This window comes from Dryobates pubescens, chromosome 9, assembly GCF_014839835.1.
Source record: "Dryobates pubescens isolate bDryPub1 chromosome 9, bDryPub1.pri, whole genome shotgun sequence".
Taxonomy (NCBI): domain Eukaryota; kingdom Metazoa; phylum Chordata; class Aves; order Piciformes; family Picidae; genus Dryobates; species Dryobates pubescens.
The window spans coordinates 22,757,407-22,776,930 of record NC_071620.1 but is presented as its reverse complement, the minus strand read 5'-3'; the positions used below and the strand labels follow the sequence as shown (position 1 = coordinate 22,776,930).

General features: G+C 37.0%; 1 protein-coding gene across 1 annotated transcript in view; it reads right to left on the bottom strand.

The window, feature by feature from the left end:
- Positions 1 to 19,524, bottom strand: part of ADCY2 (adenylate cyclase 2) — a 198,611-nt gene that overhangs the window by 39,077 nt on the left and 140,010 nt on the right. The window contains exons 12-15 of the mRNA XM_054164461.1: positions 16,736 to 16,816; positions 12,126 to 12,195; positions 10,028 to 10,125; positions 2,759 to 2,843 (exon numbers count right to left, since the gene is read on the bottom strand). Coding sequence (XP_054020436.1) covers positions 2,759 to 2,843; positions 10,028 to 10,125; positions 12,126 to 12,195; positions 16,736 to 16,816 — 334 coding nt within the window. The remainder of the gene's footprint in view (positions 1 to 2,758; positions 2,844 to 10,027; positions 10,126 to 12,125; positions 12,196 to 16,735; positions 16,817 to 19,524) is intronic.

Below are 19,524 nucleotides of genomic sequence, written 5' to 3'. Positions count from 1 at the left end.
GCTGAAAATATTGGGCAGAAAGAGGAGGAGGGGATAAAAAGAATAGAGAACATAAGAGGTAATGACAAGTTTGGAGGAAAAGAGGGAGGAGGAGGAAGAGAAGGTACTCCATATTAGAGCAGATGTCAACACTACAGTCCATGGAGGGGTGGTGCTGGAGCAGGTGGATGTTCCTGAAGGAAGTGCAGCCTTTGGAGACCCCATGCTAGACCAGGGGAACATGTGAAATGAAGAAGCAGAAGAGAGAAATGTCTATATAGTGACCACCCTCCACTTCCTTGTGCATCCTGGGCAGAGGTAGAAGAGTTCAGAGTGAAGGAGTGAAGCTGAGTTTGGGAGAGGGATGAGGAATGATGTTTGCTTTAATGTTTGCTTTTGTTTCTCACTACGCAAATCTATTTAGATTCACAAGAAATTCAATTAATGTTCCCCAAAATGAGGCTGCTTTTGCCTATAACAGGAATTGGTGAGTGATCTCCCTGCCTTTAACTCAACCCACAAGCTTTCTCATCCTATTTTCCTCCCCTGTCTCGCTGAGGAGGTAGGAGTGAGCAGCTGGGTGGGTGTCTAGCCCACAGACGAGTTCATCTGTCAGGGTCATTCAGGCCCCAAATACTAGCTTCTCTTTTTGGTACATTTTTTGGAAGATAGATGATTTCAAATACTGTAATTACATGCAATTGTCTGTAGACACACAGGTATATCCATATTTATTATTATTATTTGTTATTCTGCAAAGGAATCCAAAATGTACCCCTTAGGAAAAACAGCTAGGAAGATCCCACACTGTCAAAAAAAGACTCAAACTCAATCAGGATTAGGTCCATAAAGCTTGATTTCTGTTAACACTGACACTAAAGTGTTAAACAGATATTGATGCCTTTTTGATTAAGAATTGCCTTTTTTTCTCCTAGAAAGAAAACATTTAAAGTCATGGGTCAGATGGGCATGATACCAAAACATAACATAGGGTGTCACTATGGATAAAGCTGCAAAGCAATACTTGGATTTTGAAATTATGGAAGAAATCTTAGGGAGAGAACAGGTCGAAGATACTGCCTCTTTTGTTAGCTGCCACCCATCCATCACCTTACAGAACTATGTCTGTGATCATGAAGACAGAGATACATCAACTATGGTCATAACTTACTTGCTGAAAGGTTTATTAGCAGCATAGCTTCTGCATTAGAGCATCAGACCTCATAAAGAAATAGACATAAATAGCTCCTTTTTAAGCTATTTTCCTTAGAGTGTGATATCTTGCGAATCAACACAAGTGCAATAATAGACATCCATTATTGGGAAGTATTTACAGCACATGTAGACATTGGAAAAACAGCACTGAAAATAGGTGCTAGATATTATTGAAGTGGCAGAACTCCTCAACTCAGACTTGGGATATTTGCTTAGCAAACACTTTAAATGCAGAAAAATATGTTTTAATTCCTCCTAAGTTATACTGCAAATAAAAGCCCCAGGACTTTGTGATACCATTTCATTGGTACCACTTTTTCCTAAAGAAAAAAATGCTGGAAATTGGCTTTTCCTTGAAAGTTTGGTTTTGTTTTTCCATTTGTTTTGTTGGTTTGGTTTGGGTTTGGTTTGGTTTTCCATATTTGCTTATTTAATAGTAGTACACGGACACCAGCATTTTACACTCATGCCAATAACAAACAGGAATCAAGTTTATGGTATTATATGACAACTAGGTTTTTGCTGTCAAGTAATAGCACTATCTGTAGGCCTTCAAAAATTTTACATGTTTCAAAATATTGTTGTGTTATATCTCAGATAATTTCTGAGCAGTGGCAGCATCCCTACCTTACTGGAAAGACAGCTGAAATACATATTAATTACATTTTCTTAAAAACACATCCTGGCTAATTGCAAGCCTAACAAGGGAAGAGGGAGAAATTATAAAATCCCACTTCCTCTGTTTCTTGTTTTAACTGCCAGGCCACTTTTTCTTACTGTTTTACTGCATAGTGATATAATTATCTTTCCCATGTGCACATTTGGCTTTTTTATAAAAAATCTTTTTCCACAGGAGCATGTGGAACAATGTAAAGACTGAGAAGAAATGGAGATTAAGTGACAAGTATCCAAATAGTTTTACTTGAAATTACATGCCAAAATGAAATTCCATTAATTTTCTCACAAATCCTGAAATACCTTGTTCTGTATGGAGTAATATGTTGCTTCTACTTGAGAATAACTGAAAGGAGGACAGTAACACTTGTAAATTATATTATGAAATGACAAAAGTTTTCCCCAAATCTTGAATTACATTATATTCTCAAATTCATATTATTGGGTACACTAATAGACATTACAATGCCATCTGGAAAACTCAGCATCAAAACTAGAATTTGTCTAGAAACTCTGTTTAAATGAAATTGTTACTGTGAAATATTTTCTAGATTCAGAAAATGGTTTTGTACACTTAAACAAAGCATTTATGAGTCACCTCCAGTAAGTACAATAGCAAAAATTGTTGAAAAGAATCAATCAAACAATAATGCAAACCTCTCAGAGGTTTCATAGAGAAAAGAGAACAGTAGTCTAGGTACAGACAGTCACTGCAATATCATTTTTTGTGTTTCAGATAAATGAGGACATTTTACAGTACATTTACACAGACAAAACAGAAGCCTGAGCATGCAAGCCTTTGTCACTCAACTGATACTCTGCAAAGGCACAGTGACTTAGCAACATGTGAACAAGTTCATTCAAAAGAAATTTTTCCTTTAATACCTACCAAAAGCTGTCCAGCAAAGCAGATAAACAAAATGAAGGAAAGCAAGAAAAATGCAGCCCCAAATGAAATTCCAAGAATAGATGTTCTAGAACAAAAGGAAAACATGCATTAATTCCTCTGTTACGCATTTGTAGCATGACCTTTCTTTGTACATCACACCAAAATACAAAAAATTGCCACATATAAGTTGCAGCTTCCAAACATCAACCCCACAGAAAAACAATTTCAAACCCTACTAGAATGACAGGGTTTTTCCCCCCCCTGCCACTTCCTCATCTCAGGAATGCTTGAATTGGCTTTACCTCTGACTGTGAGAATCTACAGTCATGTGATGATAATAATTTCCAAAGAAATAAATTAAATGACAGAGTTCATTAACAGCAGCAATGTTGTATTTTGCTTTTACTTTAGAAAGCCTGTGTTAAAGAAGATCCTTATTGCTTTGTTTTTATGCTGTTGATTTTATAATAATTTAAGAGTTTAATAGATATTGGAAATAAACTTGTTAGTAGTGTACATCCCTCCCAAAGGTAGGAAAAGCATTAGCATGAGACAGTGATGTCCAGTTTTCAGTGTCTTGCAGCTAGAATCTGTGGTATCAGTGATTGTGCCTCTCAGACAGTAAGGGCCCTAATATTCTGCTATTTCATGAATAGACAGGGATTAAACACATGTGAAATCTCCGTTTTGTATCAAATTTGACTGGTGGGCCAGTAGAGTCTGAAGTAACAGAGGACAGGATAGGATGGAAAGCTAAACACCATGAACAAAAGAAAAAGAACAACAGATATTAAATGAAAAAAATGAGGAATTTCTAGTCTTCCTGAAATCATTCTTACTCTGTGTTCTAGCTCACCTTCTTTTTGTGTATTAGAAATAGGAAAGTCTAGCTGAAATAGCGGCACTGTGTACTCAATAAACAGAAACTGGGATGCACTAACAATCTGCACATGCATTTATTCCATGAACGTGGAAATCTCTCAATATGAATACCACAGTAGAGAGTAATTGTTCCAACAGACCTCATATGAAAGCTACTTAGCATGGCTGCTTAGGGAAAGATGCAATGAGACCTAATTATACTTAATGAATGTCAAGAGGAGACCAGAAACTTAGTTGTTTAAGCAAGAGAACTAGATGAAGTCTCTCACCTGATCATCTGCTTTTAGTATTAGCTACAGAGTTGACATTTTGACAGAAATAAAAATTATCTCCTTTGAGAACCAGCAAACCTTATCAACCCTTATATGCTACAAGTATTATCATGAGGTTTTAGAATTAGGTTTCATATGCTTTGCTTTTCCCACAAAACTGTAAGAGATGTTTCAAGTTAGTTCTGCCATAAATATACGATTCAGAATGAATATATATTATTAATAAAAGCACGTCTGTTCTTTAGACATGACATGTGAATTGAAATATATGCATTTTAGAAACTATGACACTGAAAAATTAGGAGTAAAACTCTATGAATCAATTTCCTTAGACAAATATTGGAAAACATTTTGATCTATTTTAACAACAGTGTTATAGAAGCTGTTTTCAGGAAAGAACAAAAAAGCATCAACTTCACAAACATATCTGATATATTCAGCCATTAAAAGTATTTTGGAATGTAAATCATGAGCTTGCATTCCAATTGTTCAAGGAAGCTCTCGTATGCTAAGCATTCAGATCTTGGGTTGATGTGAAGAGCTGATAAGAAACAAACAACTGGCAATGCACAACATAAATTAACTTTGAAATAATGATTCTTTTAAAGGTATTTGAAAATTATTGTTACACATTCTCCAAGAATTTCTTATCAAGACTGAGACAGTAATGTGTAAAACTATGGTCTCTGTTCTTAGGAATTTAAAATCTAGTATGCAGCAGAAGAGATGATGGAAAATTACCATAATTAACAGGCTTATTTTTCACATATGCACATACATTTCCATTATATATAACCATTCCTGTATTTCAAACTGTTACTTCTTTCTCTGTTATGAAGCTTACAAAAAAAGGAGGCTGTACACCTTAAGAAATGATTCAGCATAAGAAGAGCCTTATGAATTGTTTGGAGTGCATACTTGTAAAAGAAGAAATGAGGACGTTTGTGAGAGAAACTGGAAAGCAAGGGAAATAAAATTAACATAGCAGAAGGAGAGCTTATGCAAAGAGTACTTAATCATGGGAGTAGCAGGTAAGAATAAAAGGTTTTTGTAGCTTTTTTACATGATAATGATGGGAGGTTGAAGACAGGCAGATGTTGGTCTCTTTTCCCAGGCAGCCAGCACCAGAACAAGAGGACAGTCTCAGACTGCACCAGGGGAGGTTTAGGCTGGATGTTAGGAAGAAGTTCTACACAGAGAGAGTGATTGCCTATTGGAATGGGCTGCCTGGGGAGGTGGTGGAGTCACCATCATTGGAGGTGTTCAGGAGGAGACTTGATAGGGTGCTTGGTGCCATGGTTTAGTTGATTAGGTGGGTTGGATTGGTTGATAGGTTGGACTTGATGATCTCAAAGGCCTCTTCCAACCTGGTCTATTCTATTCTATTCTATTCTATTCTATTCTATTCTATTCTATTCCATTCCATTCCATTCCATTCCATTCCATTCCATTCTATTCTATTTATCGTGTAAAAGAAAACAAGTGAGGAAAAGGAAAAGTGGTGTCTTAGAATCCAGATTTGAGTGGTGAACACAGAATAAAAAAAAAGAGTGGTAAGATTTTTGCTCTTCACACCCCCCTTCTTTTCTGGGAACTGCAGGACTTCTGTTTCAGTTAGGCTTAGCCAGAATAGTTTAATGCAACTCCCAGAAGGAAAGCAGCAGAAGGAAAACATTAGAATGGGAAGCAAGATACTAAAAATTAAGTGCCACCATAAAGAAGCCTCGTTTGAGTCAACAACCAGGATAGAGCCATAACATGTTTATTTTTTGTTTCTGAAACATTACAGAAAAAGTACAGGTCTATATGTCTTTCTGGTAAACAAATCTCAGCTTTACTGTGTAGAGTCACTAAATGCAGTGCATTGACAGATTGGGACAAACCATTTTGTCAAAAGAGAATCTGGGATCACATAAGCCAGCTAACATTTTATCTGCCTCTTCCGATGCTGCAAGCAATGCTGCAACCTCATTTCCAAAATACCTGCCCTCTGCTATGGTGCCCCACCAGGATCCCCAAAAGGACAACCCCTGACAACAGTGTACAGAGGAGCAGAGTTTAAGGAAACAAGAGAGCTTCCTAGGTTTCAGATAGTTCCAAGTCTAAATAAAGGTATGATCTTGCCTATCATTCTCATATCTTTCTGCTTTCATCACTAAATATCTGATTTTTATAGTACATTTTTATTAAGTGGTATTAGATTGATAAAAAATATTGCATTTATACATACTTATGTTTTATTGGTAACATTTTAACTGAAACCCAAAGCTTTATTATAAAGATACTGAAAAATAGAGAAGGGAATGTATTCTTTCTACAAGTCTGTTAAGTTTTAGGCAAATTTAACTTATGGCACATGTCCCTTAATGGCATGTAGAGAATTCCATTAGCTTGCTAAGTAGTTAACTATCATGTTTTGAACTATTTGACTGCAAATTCTCTTGAAGTGACAAAACTGTTAAGGCCTCCTAACCACCTTCCATGGGTAAAACATGATGATTGTTAATTGGCATGACTCAGGAGAAAAGGACACTGTTTCTTGAACACAGCAGCCTCAAAGAGCAAAGACTTGGGAAGAATCTTAAGTGTAGCCCCCCCCAAAATCCCTTAGTTGCATGGCACAAGAAGTAATACCTGTTCAACTAGAATATATTTTCATCAGTTCACCGGTTTGCATTTCGAAGAACAACACTACCAATTATTTCCCCAGATAAAGAATGTAGGGTTGCAGAAAATTCTGTCACTTGGCAAACCAAAAATGCTAGAGAGCCACTGTAGGCCTGTTCCATGGAAATATAATTATGAAGAGTCACTGTCATTTTAATGTCACGGTAAAGACCTACTCCTCATGATACATTTCACTTTAAGATACTGATTCTACCTGATTAAATTTATATTTACCACTTTGAGTAAAGTTTATTATGAACACAACACATCAATTCATTGATCCCAGTAAAATTAAAACATTAATGATTTTTTTCAGCCTTGATATAAATGTCTTATAATCATGGAGATATTAATTAATACTTGCAACTTGCTGTATGCTACTCACCATTAAATATCTCCCAATCTACTTTAAAGCAGCAGGTGATTTGCCTGAATAGAAATCAATGCTACAGATTAATAGAATACTGAATCAATAAACCCCAGTGACAGATATAGTTTCTCTGTCCTCATTAGATCTCCATTTAAAGATCCTGTAGAATTTTTGGAAGAAAACAAAAAGGCTAGACTGAATTTTAACCTAAATTATGATTTATTTTTTATTTATTTATTGCTAGAAAGAAATAACATTTGCAGCACTGGAGTACGTTCAATTTTAAGCTACGTTTGTGAAGACTACACACATGTGGTTTTTCCACTGCCCTTTTTGTGCCCCAATCTTTTAATGAATGTCTAATGTTCTCAATTTTCCAGCAAAGATTCAGATGCCTATAAATACCTTGCCTGTCTTCCATTTTTGCATTCCTTAAATTAATCCACAGCCCCCTTGAAACTGAATGCCATTCCTGTTGTTAATACTTCATTTCACACTCCTGCTTTTACAATTTATTGTGCAGCCCTACAAAAGCACCAAAAGATAATTTACATTTTGGCAATGAAATTGACAAATCATATTTCTTTTGCTCTGATTTTAGAAAGAGGTCATGTAATATCATCATATGATTTTACAAGTTGAAGGACACTTTCCTTAGTTGAATACAGTTCCCTAGAGTTCATTTATTTAAAGTATCTGATATATTTCAATGTTGTTTACAATTGGTTTAAGAGACATAGTAACAATATTGCAGAACAAGCCTCGTACTACATGTATGAGGTGATAAATCTAGCTTCATTTTCATGACTTTAATCAAAACATAAAACCAGATTCAGAAATCCCACTGCTTCAAGGGATTAAGTCTGATTTCTAGTGTATCACAAACCATGAAATTCCCTGAATTAATTCTGGTACAAATCAAAACACAGCATGATCTTCGAAAGTATACTAATTATGCACTGGCTGGCTGGGCCCCAAGAGTGGTGGTCAATGGAGTTAAATCCAGCTGGAGGCCAGTCACAAGTGTGGGGACCACTTCTGTTTAACATCTTTATTGATGATCTTGATAAGGACATAGAGTGTATCATCAGTAAATTCACAGGTGACACCAAGTCAGGTGGGAGTGTTCATCTGCACGAGGGCAGGGAGGCTCTACAGAGGGACTTGGATAGATTGGATTGATGGGCTAATGTTAACAGGATGAGCTTCTACAAGGCCAAGTGTCAGGTCCTGTACTTGGGCCACTACAGCCCCATGAAACGCTACAGGCTTGGGGAAGTGTGGCTGGAAAGCTGTCTGGCAGAAAGGGACCTGGGGGTTCTAATAGCAAAGGGCTGGACATGAGCCAGCAGTGTGCCCAGGTGGCCAGGAAAGCCAATGCATCCTGGCTTGTATTAGAAATGTTATGTCCAACAAGACCAGGGAGGTGATTGTCCTATACTCAGTACTGATGAGGCCACACCTTGAGTATTGTGTCCAGTTTTAGGCACCCCAATACAAGAGAAATGTGGAGGTGCTGGAGTCAGTGCAGAGGAGGGCAACAAAGCTGGTGAAGGGCCTGGAGAATAGATCTTACAAAGAGCGACTGAAGGAGCTGGGGCTATTTAGTGTGAAGAAGAGGAGGCTAAGGAGAGACCTCATCACACTCTACAACTACCTGGAAGGATGTGGAGAGGCTGGTGCTGGTCTCTTCTCACAGATAATTAGTGATAGAACAAGAGGGAATGGCCTCAAGCTGCGACTGGGTAGGCTTAGACCGGATATTAGGAAAAACTTTTTCACAGAAAGAGTGGTCAGGCATTGGAATGTGCTGCCCAAGGAGGTGGTTGACTCACCATCTCTGGATATGTTTGAAGGTCATTTAGATGTGGTGCTTAGGCATATTGTTTAGAGGTGAACTTTGTAGAGTAGGGTCAATGGCTGGACCTGATGGCCCCGGGTGTTTTTTCCAACCTGAATGATTCTATGATTCTATAAAATTATTCACAAGACTTAATTTTATATTTTGAATTAGTAATTCCTGAAGTCAGAATGAACCATGTGCAACATACTGCTGAACTCAGAAGAGTATTCCTTTGCAGCTTGTGTTCTTGTTTTAGAAAGTAGCTGGGAAACCTTTGCAAAGAAATTGCTGTAGCATCTGAATAGTCCATGAAACTTCATACATATTATAAAATAAGTCTGCAGTATGGAAAGTCAATTTATAATTACCTAACAGTTCCTTCTAGCTTTGAATTCAAAGTACTAGAGCACAAACCAAATCAATTAAATGAGGTGAGAAGTACTACTCCTGAAAGCACTGCACAGGAAAAAAGACTGAGTGAAGAAATGCTGTCTCACAGGGAATATACAGTGTTGGCTTTAATAACAAGTGCTATAAACCAAGTATCAACTTTCCACTCCGTAAACAATCAGCAGCAAACTTCAATGTTAAAAAATGTAATAAAATATTATCTAGTGGTACTGTCGTCCAGTTTTCTCAGCCTTGCTATGACATGCAGATAGAAAGATTGCTGATTTATATGCACAAATATAAATCAGCTCATAATATATAAATTCTGATAAAAATAATTATTCCAGCAATAGATTCTAAATAGGTTTTAAAATTAGTTTGTAAAAGAGACATATTATGAATAGTAATGCTCTGTTGTCATGCTGACTAGAGCAGTATTATCACAGTAATATGTTAAATACATTTATTTAATCATAATCCAAATTCTGCAATTCATTTTGTCCCACTTCAACATCCAATTGTCACACTCTTTTTGCATGTAAATTTATTTGAAAAAATTTCTATTACCTTTTTTTTACAGATATTAATTTTAAATGTGAAGAGAAAAACAAAGTTAATGAAGAATTTATACTAATGCTTGGCACCATGCTATTGGCAGTGTTTAGAATTATAAACGAATGTAACATTTGAAATCAGTTGAAATTCTCAATCTTCCCTGTTCAATTTAATTTCCATTAACTGACTGCTGAAATGCAACAATTCCAACTGGTTTTGCTTACACAGTTTCAATTTTACATGAATGAACAAATATACATAGGAATGAATACACATTAAATATCACTTACTTTGGCAGTACCAGAATCTGCACAACAAAAATGCAGAAGAATATGAGACAGGCACAAGTCACATAATACTTAAATGCAGGCAGAGTAGTTGCTCTATACTAGAAGGAGAAAAAAGCAGATGTTAAAAACACAATTTCCAAAGCAGATAAAATATCACCTAACTGAAATTTTGGCTTAAAGACATGGGTATGTATGGGCAGTCGTTAGCAACTTACTATTTACTGTTGTTCAGTGACTGCCACATCTACTCACATAGGCCTAGAGATTATCAGGCTCAGTATTAATTGATTTTCTTCTTGAAGCACAGCTTAAGCAGCCATGCCAAATGCTTTTGTCTTGCTCCTCTGCAGAACAGGACTATCTCAAATTCATGATAAAAAGTTTAATTTAAAGAACCCAAATATACACGTGAAAACAGTTTAAAAAATACTTTCAGTAATTTTGGACTTTTGGCTGCTGTTAATTCCAACCCACTTTTAAATTAATGTCACTGTTCCACACATCTCCAGACATCTCCCAATGAAGTCAGGCAACTCACTCCGTAGGTTAAATAATTATTTTGGTTTATTTCCTTACTATACTTTCAGGTCCTATGGCACCTGAAAAGTTTCTGTTTAAATCAAAAGGTGGCTTCTTCCCGAGTTCTTTAAAATCAAGATTGGACTGGTGAATTATTTAAAGGCATTAAAGAAAGGTATAACAAAGCTGAATCCAAAAAGAACAAGTAGTTCTTTGCCATTCCATAGCATTTTACAATCTCAAAGTGATTAGACTTCTACAGGGAATATCTACACAGCCAAATAACTTAGCTCCCTGATTTTCTCCCAAGTCCTGATTTCCTGATTGTCCAAAGTGCACATAAAATGGTTTTCTCTATGCTCTGAGGCACACCTTTGGCCCACTTGGTGTACCTTCTAAACACTATGTATGAGACCACAACAGGTTAATCTTTTCTCTCTTACACCATTTTCTAAGCAGTCTCAAGAAGCATTGGAACGTTTTTCACCCTAATGCATTTCCAAGGGCATAAACACATGCCTTTGGCATCTGACCATAGGAACACCGGTCTGCTGAGCTGTGAAAGAATCTAAAAATTATTTCAGATGCTTTAAACTGAAAGAAAGCTACAAAAAAAATTAAATATGTACTTGACCACAACATGATACCCACAGGATACTTGTACCAATGCTGTACAGTGTGAAGACAGTATGGTAATACTTCATCACTTATACAGTCAATTATGGGCAAACCTGTCTCTCTCACTTCCCTAAATGACATTAACTGTCCTTCTATCAGCTGTGCTATGCTTTTGAGAATGCAGAAAAAGGCAGTTCTCCAGTCTTCCTGCTGAAACTGTCAGTATGCAGAAATACACTGAAGCTCTAAAAGGCCATAAACCAACAAAAAGGTCTGATATTCTAGGCCACTGGTCATGACACTGAAAGGAGGAATCTTTGATTATGATCATTCCTCAAAGAACTAGAAACAGTATAATTTACTCCATCTCTAGATTCATGTCTCAAGTTTGGTTTATCACATGTATTAGTCATAAGAACATTTAGTGTGTTATATCCAAGACAGCCAGGTATTTTTCTTAAAAAACATTTATAGTATTGATACCCAGGAATGACTGTGAGCATCATGTGCATATGAAGCAAGCTAATGAGCAACTGACACCGTTACAGGACTATCATTACTACAGCTGGAGTCTTTGAGACATGGCAAAATTAAAATAAAAATAAAAATTAAAACCCTTGGAGTTTGATAAATGCCTTTTGAGATGATGGAATTTAGCAATTCTTTGTCCCAGTTACATCAAATTTGGACTATCAAACCTCCTCCCACTTCGGTAAGGCCATGAAAATGCCAAGAAATTCAAATGAACTGCAAATCCTTACAAACAGGAAAGGACTCTCAGACATTACATTCATAAAATGTCTTCTTTAAATGAGCTGAAATATTATTGTAAGGTTTGAGCACTTCTTGCAGGAGAGGTGCTGTGATCATGGCTTTGTGGAACAAAAGCAAGGGATAAAAACCTCACTTAGGAAGAGGCAAAGAAAGAATCAGTTGTGAATTTGCAGTGAAAATAACTTACTTCTTTTTCCAGAGTCTTATTATAGAAAAGAAGTGATATTCTTTGAATGTCTTCAGATTTAAGCCACTGCCTGGAAGAGAAAATGAACATTATAGCTGACATACAAATAAAGCAGTCCTGTCTTTTTATATTACTGAAATGCAGTAAAACAAGAAAACCACTTAAATTCAAGCAAGTTCTTGTGTATTACAATGCATATGGTGAGTTGTACTGACAGGAAAAGAGAAAACTACAAATCCCCTCTCCATTTCGACTTGTTAACATACACATGAAACAAATGCTCAGGTGAACTGTTTTTCCTCTGTATCATTCCTAGGGACAATCAAAGGAGAGTCTTATATAACTCTTACACTGATATTCCAGTCATCCAAAATACTGTAGCATATCCACTGCATAGAACAGAACCTGAGATAAAACCAGTCCTTCTCATGGTACCTTTAAGAAGCACACTGTTGCAATATGCAAAAGTGGTGGATAAATTACACATTATGAACTCCTATTATGAACAAAAATGTACAAAACATTATTAAAAGAGGTGAAGTGTTTTTGCCTTTGAGCTGTATTAGTCTCTTAACCATGACCCTGTACCCTAGAGGTAGATTTTGATGTTTTTACTGGTTATGAAAACTTCTTCCCTGATTAACACTGAGAAATACATAATAGATTAAGTACTTGCATTGAAATTACAAGTGATTTTAAAAGAAGTGAATCTTTACCAAAGCTTGATGTAACTTTTACAAAATGAAATGTTCTAATATCAATGTCTACATTTACTTTAATGGACAGTTGAACAGGAGTGGACTTGGTGGAGTGTAAGCCATTAGCTTTGATTTATGAAATCTAAAGTGTTTGTTTACTTGCCCAGGAGACAGTCCCTGTTCCAGTACAATCAGTTTCATTATAAAGAAGGGCTGAAAACCTATTCAATTCTAGGTATGCTTAATTCAACAACGTGTTTCCCAGTTTGCTCTGCAATGGCTCACATCTGCATCTGATCACAGCTAGAATTCTGAGAAGAAACAGGAATGATAGGTCGTTGTACATACAGGACGATTTTCTTTACATCCAGCTGTACTCTACTGGAGAAAATATTCAGTTTGTGGAAAATTTTTGGTAAACTGTAAAAATTAAGCACAAGCCTTTATCCATTTAGTTATTAAAAGAAAAAAGGGAACAAAAAGGAACCATCTTCTCCAAATTTTTAACTGATTTCCCTTTTTTTCTTATGTTATCTGACAGACAAATTGATTTAATTACCATTACTACACTGCTAAAAAGTTCTGTCTGCAGATCTACTCCCAAAGGCCTAATTTGGTCTGTACACACTTGATTGCATGTGAAGTCAGTAGTGCTATTTAGAGCAAATGCTGCCTCATGCTCTACATTACAGCTCACATCTTCAGGGGGTTTTAGTTCTACTTTAAAGCTCAGAAAAAATTATACTGGTCTGAAACACTGTAGAGTGAAACACTATAACCCATCCAAATGGAATGGGAAATTACATAACAGAGAACACAAAGTCACATGCTTTGGCACAGCAATACAGGCTGAAAACTACTACCTACAGCCTGACTGACTCCCTGATGAGTCTAAAAGCTATTTACTAAGTATCTGCAACTATGTGGGTATAGGCCTACTGGGAAGCAGTTTAAATTCTGAATTCTGCCTGTATCAACAGAGGCATGTGGTTTGATAGGGCTTACACTGATTGACAATGTACAACAGGAATTGCACGCGGAACACAGACGCCACCACGGCTGTTAGACAAAATGGAGGAAAGATCACAGAGAATTTAGTTTAGCTCCCTCTGTAGGTATATATTAAGCTAGCAGATTGCTATTGGTTGGTCACCTGTCCTACAGTAGTCCCCTAACCACAAAGGTTCAGGGTGGCATAGCTAGAGTTACTCATTCCTATCCTCTTCAGGGTGGGGACTTTGCAGCCAGGAATACTTTGTTCAAGCCAAGGGGAAAAGAAATATCTGAGAATGTATGATCACAGTATCACAGTATCACAGTATCACAGTATCACAGTAACTAAGGTTGGAAGAGACCCCAAGGATCATCAAGTCCAACCTGTTCCAACAGACCTCACAACTAGACCATGGCACCAAGTGCCACGTCCAATCTCCCCTTGAACACCTCCAGGGACGGTGACTCCACCACCTCCCTGGGCAGCCCATTCCAATGACAAATGACTCGCTCAGTGAAGAACTTTTTCCTCACCTTGAGTCTAAACCTCCCCTGGCACAGCTTGAGACTGTGTCCCCTTGTTCTGGTGCTGGTTGCCTGGGAGAAGAGACCAACCCCCTCCTGTCTACAACCACCTTTCAGGTAGTTGTAGAGGGCAATGAGGTCACCTCTGATCCTTCTCTTCTCCAGGCTAAACAACCCCAGCTCCCTCAGCCTCTCCTCATAGGGCTTGTACTCAAGGCCTCTCACCAGCCTTGTTGCCCTTCTCTGGACACGTTCAAGTGTCTCGATGTCCTTCCTAAACTGAGGGGCCCAGAACTGGACACAGTACTGGACACAGCAACACCCTACTGGCTAAGGCACTCAGCTGACAGCCTTTGTTTCTCTCTCTTAAACTCGTTTTTGCATATCTTTTGATGTAGTGCTCTAACAGAATGATAATTAATAAACCGGTCATCACTTTCTTCATATGACTTTGCAAGGACCATTGCCAAATACATCTGCTACTCTTAATCGTGCTGTAAGGCCAGTGGGCTGCTTTTTGGATACCAGTTTCATTTTCATTCCAAAAGAAAGAATTGAACCCAGATGCCCTAAACTGCTGACAGTGTGTGTATGTGGCACTCGGCAGTTTTGTGGAAAGATAGCTAACCTAGCTTATGAACCAGCAGCAGGGCAGGGAGGGAGGGAACACAGAGAAAATGCTGCATTGCTTTAAAGACCTGAGTTACCACTTCAATATATACTGCACTATTTTACACTGTGTGAAAACAGTGATTCATTTATACTACTGCTTTGTCTTGGACTAAGGAGATCCAGACTCTGCATTCCCTTGCATACACTAATGTTTAAAAATACCATTTTTCTCATAGCTCTACTTAAAAGTGTGCTTCACAAAACCAAAAGATTTAGGTTCACAACTGCTCCATTAAATTAGTTTATTAGTATTCTTTTCATTTTACAATTGAAAAACTGAGGCACAAAAACCCTTGCAAATGACTTTTAAAAAGTAATCAGTTTTGTATCCTAAATGCAAGAAATCTTCTATATAATTTTTTCTGAGTGCTTAGCATTCACATAGTTAAAATACTATTGATTTACCTTGCTTGCATGGGGAGTCAGCACTTTTGAGAACTTGGGTCCCCAGCTGAATAATACTGTATAAGTGATTCATTCAGCAAATCAATACAGGGAAAGGCAGAGGATCTAGGGTTGGCAGGTGGCATTCAGTCTCTCTGTTATGTAAGATCTTTCCCTATCTTTTTGAAATTCCCCATGTAATTCACAAAATGCTCTGGAACATTTTCATCAACCATTTTTATCACACAAACCTCTTTTATCCCAAAGTTTCTCTGAATTTTATGCACTAATTAGGTAAGCCAGGAATTCTCTAAGATAAACCAACATAAAGTATGGTCATACCACTATTTTAATGTATTTGTACAGATGCTTTACTTTTGACATCAAACTTTTACACACACTTATCAAAGCAAGTGTACATGAGGACATATAAAAACTGCCTATCACATGACGTAACCTCTCTCACTCTATTTTCTCTATGTCCCATAAAATTCTTCTCCGCAAATAATTACTGAAAAATACTTTCCTAGAGCCAGGTATTTTTTTAATCTGGCTATCATATGCAAAAAAACACATGTGAGATTTGAGTATGAGGCCTAATACTTGGCCTAATTTAAGGCTTTATACTAGTCTGAATAACAGAAGCAGGTAGAAAAATACATAATTCATCACAATTATTGTCCATGTTTTTGAAGGGTAATTCTCTTTTTTCATCAGGCAAACATAAGAAACTCGAACACTTATTTTGGACTGGCATTGATTTTACTCTCAGTCTTATCTATTCACCATCAAACAGAGGACATCAATACCACCTCTAGCTCTTTCTAGGACACAGGATCCATAAATGCCATGTTGCCTCCCCCCAGTATGCCGGCAAGCTTAGCCAGTTAAACCAAAGACATTAAACTGTGATTTTAGGGAAAGTTTCTAATTTGGAGATGTTTCTTTGACAACTGTGAAGTATCAAATTTCACATCGCTCTGATTCCTGAGTGAGCTATTGCATAAGTCTCACCTCTCTGCACTCAGAATTCTGAGGAGTTATAACTTTGAGTGTACAGACGTGAAGAGTTACAGATCAAAAATCCTTTTGCCATGAAGATCAAGACAAGCCAAACCCTTTGCCATATCATGTTCGCAGGCTCTGTCTTACCCCACATAGCAGAAAGTGTTGCTGTACAGCCTAACTTCACAATGTGCAGCATTTCTGGTGCCAGTGACACTTGTACTGTTTTCAGACTTCTCTGTGCATATAGCAGTGACAAATAATAAACAATACCCTCTGCTGCAGATTTATGTCAAAGCTGAAGGAAGGAGACAATAAAGGATAAAAACATACTTCTGAGCATTGATTCCATCAATGGCCTGGATCATCCTCTCATTCAGTTCCTCCTCAAATCTTCTTTTCTGTGATTTTGTTCTGAAATGAAAAGTGTGAGAAGTTGCTTTGTGTAAAGCTATTACACTCTTTAAAAACATTACCAATTGGGCACAATAGCAATTCTTTAACATTTATGCTGCAATATATCCTTCAGACATATTGAGCCTCATAAGCTCTTAACAAAAGCAGAGTAAGATAGAGTCTGACATGCACACACATTTAGAATTTAGCTATTAGGGAGCACTTAAAAAACAAACATAAGTGTCATGGGTTGAGTTGAATCTGCTGATGTTTTTCATGCCATGCTGCAGTCACACCAGCCTCAAAAATGAAAGTGCTGGCTGGAAGTTCAGATTGCAGCTTGGGAGGCTTTCTGTTCTGGTTGCTGCTTCTGGGTTCCAGGTGTTTGGGTGCTGGCTCCTTTCTGTAGGGATGGCAGAGAGATGAGTGGGAGTGGGGTAGCACGCTCATTTTGGTTTTCTGGTTTATGCTATTTTTTTCCTGTTTCTTGCATATAACTATGGGGGTTTTTTTCTGTAAGTGGGCTAAGCTAAGATAATTCTGATGTTATGTTATCATTTCATGTTATCTTTTTATGTTAACATTATTCTTTTTCATGTTATTATTTTTCCTGTAAGTAGGCTAAGCTAAGGTAATTATTCATTGTGATTACGATATGTTAAACTCTTATCTCTTTATCTCAACCCCAAGTTTTGTGTGCTGCTTTTCTCACTTCTGTGTTGGAGAGCAGGCAGATTAGCCCTTGTTGTTAACCCATTACAAGAAAACATTTAGTTTGAAAAAAAACAACCCAAGAGAGTTCAGGAAATTCTAGTTAAAACAAAGTCTTCTACAGTGTTATGAATTAATGAAAAAGAATGGGAATATGCTCAAATTCATACATTTCTGTTTCTTGTAGTTAATTTTTAAAATTCCCTGACAGAATTGTAGCAGCACTTGATTGCTGCTAAGTAAGGTGTAAGTATTCTCTACCACAAGTCTGCTAACTCTTCTTTTCTTGATATTTTAAAATTATTTTTAATAAGAAAACTAAGCACCAAGGCTGAAATTAGTTTCAAACATATGTTTTATTTCTCTATTTATAACTCATAACAAAACTGCAATGAAATAAAGGATCTTCTCACTGGACTCAGCATGAACCCATCAGAGGATCATCAGAATGCATTTGTCTTTGTTAACATGCTACTAGAAACATCATCAGTCCTTTTAACAGTTATGCTCTCCTCAAAAATGTCTCTGCCTCTTGAAGGTTTAAATCCAATGTTAACTTTATAATAAGAGTTTTTATTGTAAGAAGTCAACAGTCAGATCTGAAATTTGACTCTCCTCCTTATTTACCAAAATTTTCTCTTTTTTTTAAACTACAAATTGAAGCCTGTCAAAGGTGAGACAGATTTTTTTCAACATCAAGTTTGTGGGTTATTTCCCCCAAACTAATAGCCTTTCAATGGACTCAAATTCATACAGAAGTTATATTAGTGTGCTTACAGTAACTTATACACAATACAACTGATTTTATGCCTATTCAGTGCTATAGCATTGGGTATGAAAGTGTTTACAATTTATTTTTCACATATGAAACTAACTGCCTGGAAGAAATAACTAGAGAGAGAAGGAAGTAAGAAATATTATCTAATCACACTTAAGGAGGAGGTGGAGTCGCCATCACTGGAGGTTTTCAGGAGAAGACTTGATGGGGTGCTTGGTGCTGTGGGTTAGTTGTTTGGGTGGTGTTTGATTGGTTGATGGGTTGGACGCGGTGATCTTGAAGGTCTCTTCCAACCTGATTTATTCTATGTATTCTATGTAATCCACTTGGCACATCCCTACTAACTAGTGAAGTGCTAAGACTGACACAAACTACGAAGCCCACAGTCAAACTTCAAGGCCCACATTTTCATATTCTAATAAAACACTAATTTCCAGCTTTCTCTTCTGGGAATGACTAATTGGCTTACTATGGAAATCAGACTCCAGTAACAGTTTCTAGAAATGCCTTTCATAATATAGTATCAAGACACATAAAAACATTTCTACCTTTTGGATATATTTTGGAGTGGAATTTAGAAACACAAAAGTAGGAACATCTCACAACATTGAGTAATTGCATTATCTGCAATACCACAGTCCAAAGATCCACCTTCTTACTATAAGGCTGTCCAAATGTCAATTTTAAAATCAGAGACTGTTTTTATTAACATCATACATATTCAGTCAAAACTTTAATCTTCACAGTATCACAGTATCACTAAGGTTGGAAGAGACCTCAAAAATCATTGAATCCAACCTGTCACCACAGACCTCATGACTAGAACATGGCACCAAGTGCCCTCCTGAACACCTCCAGGGACGGCGACTCCACCACCTCCCTGGGCAGCCCATTCCAATGATGAATGACTCTCTCTTCTGGCACTTAGCAATATTTTAGGTAATTGCATTGCCCTCCAATAATCTGTGATTTGTGGAAAAGACGTTTACCAACCAGAGCTGGAGCAGGAACTGACGGAATGACTTGTTTCCATAATCAAGAGTTTTTAAAGGGTTTGTTCAAATAATTTGTGTTATTTGTGATGTTACTTATAAATTTGCAAGAAAGACATTATCTGAAGTGTTATCATATCACTAAAATAAAACTAACTATTCCAGGTTTCTGACAGTGCTAAGCTTGTTTTTTAAACAGATGTTGTTCAACCTGTTTCCATTCCTCACCATCTTTCCCTAGTCAT